We start from the raw sequence: 5,000 nt of genomic DNA, 5'->3' as shown, positions 1-5,000 counted from the left end.
CAACAAAGTGTCAAGGATTGCCATGTTTCTTTCTGCGTTGCATGATACATATCTAACTCTAAAGCTTTGCATGTGTTGCAGTATTCTTTGAAACATGATAGTTTTTTAATCTTAACTTTTGTAATAAGGGATTTAACATCTACAATTATTTCGTTATTCCTTGGCCCTATGTCATGAAATTCTTATATTATTCATGATTGATAGAAAAAAAACATATATAATCTTACAATTTACTATAACTTTACCCATATCTCTGTTCCTTATCTTAGAATGATGTGATGTTGCTTTTTGACACAGACCCATATACAGTGACGTCACCTGAGCCGGATTAAAAAAAGGAAAAAAAAGAACTTTGAACTTATCACCCAAATGAAATTATCGTGAACATAAGCCCAACGCACATATCCCCTAAACTTTACAATCCCTGAACTTCATAATTCCTAAACTTCATAATTCCTAATCTTCATAATTCCTAAACTTCATCCTTCCTACTCTTCATAATTCCTAAACTTCATCATTCCAAATCTTCACAATTTTCTAAACTTCATCATTCCTAATCTTCATAATTCCTAAACTTCATCCTTCCTACTCTTCATAATTCCTAATCTTCATAATTCCTAAACTTCATCCTTCCTACTCTTCATAATTCCTAAACTTCATAATTCCTAATCTTCATAATTCCTAATCTTCATCATTCCTACTCTTCATAATTCCTACTCTTCATAATTCCTAATCTTCATCATTCCTACTCTTCATAATTCCTACTCTTCATAATTCCTAATCTTCATCATTCCTAATCTTCATAATTCCTAATCTTAATCATTCCTAATCTTCATAATTCCTAATCTTCATAATTCCTAAACTTCATAACTCCTAAACTTCACAACCGCTAAACGCCATAGCCCCTAAACTTCACAGCCGCTAAACGTCATAAACCATAAACTTCACAACCTTAAACTTCATAAGCCCTAAACTGCATAAACCATAAACTTCACAACCCCTAAACGTCACAACCCCTAAACGTCATAACCCCTAAACTTCACAATTTCTAAACTTCATAACCCCTAAATTTCATGACCCAAAACTTCATGAATCCTTAACTTCACAACGCCTAAGCTGTATAACCCCTAAACTTCATAAACCTAAACTTCATAACCCCTAACCGTCATAAACCCTAAACTTCATAAACCTAAACTTCATAACCCCTAACCGTCATAAACCCTAAACTTCATAAACCCTGAACTTTGCACCCCTAAACTTCCGAAACCTAAAACTTCATAAACCCTAAACTTCCGAAACCCAAAACTTCGCAACCCCTAAACTTCAAAAGCTCTAAACTTTGTAAGTTCTAAACTTAGCAACCCCTAAACTTCATAAACCCTAAAATTCATAGAGCTAAACTTCATAACCCCTAAACGTCATAACTCCTAATCTTCATAACCCCTAAACTTCGTAAAACCTAAATTTCATAAACTCTAAGTGTCATAAACCTTAAACTTTATAACTCCTAAATTTCATAACCCTCACTTCATAAACGCAAAACTTTGCAACCCCTTAACTTTATAAACCCCAAACTTCATAAACCACAAACTTCATAAACCCTAAACTTCATAAACCCTAAACTTCATAAACCTTAAACTTCATATACCCTAAAGCTCATAACCCCTAAACGTCACAACTGCTAAACTTCGTAAACCCTAAACTTCATAATCCCTAAACTTCATAACCCCTAAATGTCATAACCCTTAAACTTCATTACCCCTAAACGTCACAACCCCTAAACGTCATAACCCCTAAACTTCACATTTTCTAAACTTCATAACCCCTAAATTTCATGACCCAAAACTTCATGAATCCTTAACTTCACAACCCCTAAACTGTATAACCCCTAAACTTCATAAACCTAAACTTCATAACCCCTAACCGTCATAAACCCTAAACTTCATAACCCCTAACCGTCATAAACCCTAAACTTCATAAACCCTGAACTTTGCACCCCTAAACTTCCGTAACCTAAAACTTCATAAACCCTAAACTTCCGAAACCCAAAACTTCGCAACCCCTAAACTTCAAAAGCCCTAAACTTCGTAAGTTCTAAACTTAGCAACCCCTAAACTTCATAAACCCTAAAATTCATAAACCCTAAAATTCATAGAGCTAAACTTCATAACCCCTAAACGTCATAACTCCTAATCTTCATAACCCCTAAACTTCGTAAAACCTAAATTTCATAAACTCCAAGTGTCATAAACCCTAAACTTCATAACTCCTAAATTTCATAACCCTCAAACTTCATAAACGCAAAACTTCGCAACCCCTTAACTTCATAAACCCCAAACTTCATAAACCCTAAACTTCATAAACCCTAAACTTCATAAACCCTAAACTTCATAAACCTTAAACTTCATATACCCTAAACCTCATAACCCCTAAACGTCACAACTGCTAAACTTCGTAAACCCTAAACTTCATAATCCCTAAACTTCATAACCCCTAAATGTCATAACCCTTAAACTTCATTACCCCTAAACTTCATAAACCCTAAACTTCATAACCCCTAAACTTCACATTTTCTAAACTTCATAACCCCTAAATTTCATGACCCAAAACTTCATGAATCCTTAACTTCACAACCCCTAAACTGTATAACCCCTAAACTTCATAAACCTAAACTTCATAACCCCTAACCGTCATAAACCCTAAACTTCATAACCCCTAACCGTCATAAACCCTAAACTTCATAAACCCTGAACTTTGCACCCCTAAACTTCCGTAACCTAAAACTTCATAAACCCTAAACTTCCGAAACCCAAAACTTCGCAACCCCTAAACTTCAAAAGCCCTAAACTTCGTAAGTTCTAAACTTAGCAACCCCTAAACTTCATAAACCCTAAAATTCATAAACCCTAAAATTCATAGAGCTAAACTTCATAACCCCTAAACGTCATAACTCCTAATCTTCATAACCCCTAAACTTCGTAAAACCTAAATTTCATAAACTCTAAGTGTCATAAACCCTAAACTTCATAACTCCTAAATTTCATAACCCTCAAACTTCATAAACGCAAAACTTCGCAACCCCTTAACTTCATAAACCCCAAACTTCATAAACCCTAAACTTTATAAACCCCAAACTTCATAAACCACAAACTTCATAAACCCTAAACTTCATAAACCCTAAACTTCATAACCCCAACTCATAACCCTAAACTTCATAATCCCTAAACTTCATAACCCCTAAATGTCATAACCCTTAAACTTCATTACCCCTAAACTTCATAAACCCTAAACTTCATAACCCCTAAATGTCATAACCCTTAAACCCATAAACCTCATAGCCCCAAAACCTCATAATCCCTAAACCTCATAGACCCAAAACTTCATTACCCCTAAATATCATAAACCCTAAACTTCATAAACCCTAACCTTCACACCCAAAACTTCATGGCCCCTAAATCTCATAACCCCTAAACTTCATAATCCCTAAACCTCATAACCCCTAAACTTCATAATCCCTAAACCTCATAACCGCAAAACTTCATAATCCCTAAACCTTATAACCCTAAAACTTCATAATCCCTAAACCTCATAACCCTAAAACTTCATAATCCCTAAACCTCATAACCCCTAAACTTCATAATCCCTAAACATTATAACCGCAAAACTTCATAATCCCTAAACCTCATAACCCTAAAACTTCATAATCCCTAAACCTCATAACCCTAAAATTTCATAATCCCTAAACCTCATAACCCCTAAACTTCATAATCCCTAAACCTTATAACCCTAAAACTTCATAATCCCTAAACATTATAACCGCAAAACTTCATAATCCCTAAACCTCATAACCTTAAAATTTCACAATCCCTAAACCTCATAACCCTAAAACTTCATAATCCCTAAACCTCATAACCCCAAAACTTCATAATCCCTAAACCTCATAACCCCAAAACCTCATAATCCCTAAACCTCATAACCCTAAAACCTCATAATCCCTAAACTTCATAACCCCTAAGCTTCATAATCCCTAAACATTATAACCGCAAAACTTCATAATCCCTAAACCTCATAACCCTAAAACTTCATAATCCCTAAACCTCACAGCCCCAAAACTTCATAATCCCTAAACCTCATAATCCGTAAACCTCATAATGCCTAAACCTCATAGACCCAAAACTTCATAATCCCTAAACCTCATAGACCCAAAACTTCATAATCCCTAAACCTCACAAACCCAAAACCTCATAATCCCTAAACCTCATAGACCCAAAACTTCATAATTCCTAAACCTCATAGCCCCAAAACCTCATAATCCCTAAACCTCATAACCGCAAAACTTCAAAATCCAAAAACCTCATAATCCCTAAACCTCATAGACCCAAAACTTCAGAATCCAGAAACCTCATAACCGCAAAACTTCATAACCCCTTCGGACGACACGACCCAGACCCAAGGGAACAAGAAACCACCCTTCCGACTCCCTTCACGGCAAAAAAATTGCCTCCCTTCCCTTTTCTCTCCCCTTTCCCCTTTCTAAACACGTCTCCCCTTACCTCCTTCCTCCCTCTGCCCGACCAACCAGCTCGCGGAGGAAGTGCACGTGAGCGTCAACGAGGAAGCCGCCGACAAGCCCAAGACGGGAGAGGAAGGCGCCTTCGAACTGCCCGAGGGAGAGTTCGAGGATGGCATGCTAGGGATCAGTGTAAGTACGGAGGGCGGTGCTTCGGGAGGAGGGGGTGTGGTGAACGGTTTTTTCGATGATGGTGATGGGTGGTTTCTAGTGGTGGTTGTGGGGGTTATGGATGGTTTCTAATCATGGTGATGAGTGGTTTCTAATGATGGTGATGAATGGTTTCTAATCATGGTAATCAATAGTTTCTAATCATGGTGATGAATGGTTTCTAATAATGGCAAGTAATAGAATCAAATGATGGTGATGAATGGTTTCTAGTGATGGTAATGAGTGGTTTCCAATGATGGTGTTGAATGGTTTCTAGTGA

General features: G+C 36.7%; 1 protein-coding gene across 1 annotated transcript in view; it reads left to right on the top strand.

The window, feature by feature from the left end:
- The window catches only part of LOC122262196 (calpain-A), a 40,290-nt gene that overhangs the window by 20,032 nt on the left and 15,258 nt on the right, over positions 1 to 5,000 (top strand). Inside the window, exon 4 of the mRNA XM_086547856.1 lies at positions 4,583 to 4,702. Within this exon, the coding sequence (XP_086403982.1) occupies positions 4,583 to 4,702 (120 nt within the window). The remainder of the gene's footprint in view (positions 1 to 4,582; positions 4,703 to 5,000) is intronic.

Source organism: Penaeus japonicus, unplaced genomic scaffold, assembly GCF_977035675.1.
Source record: "Penaeus japonicus unplaced genomic scaffold, GWHDUDI00000001_assembly GWHDUDI00000020, whole genome shotgun sequence".
Lineage (NCBI taxonomy): Eukaryota > Metazoa > Arthropoda > Malacostraca > Decapoda > Penaeidae > Penaeus > Penaeus japonicus.
This window is presented reverse-complemented; position numbering and strand designations above follow the sequence as displayed.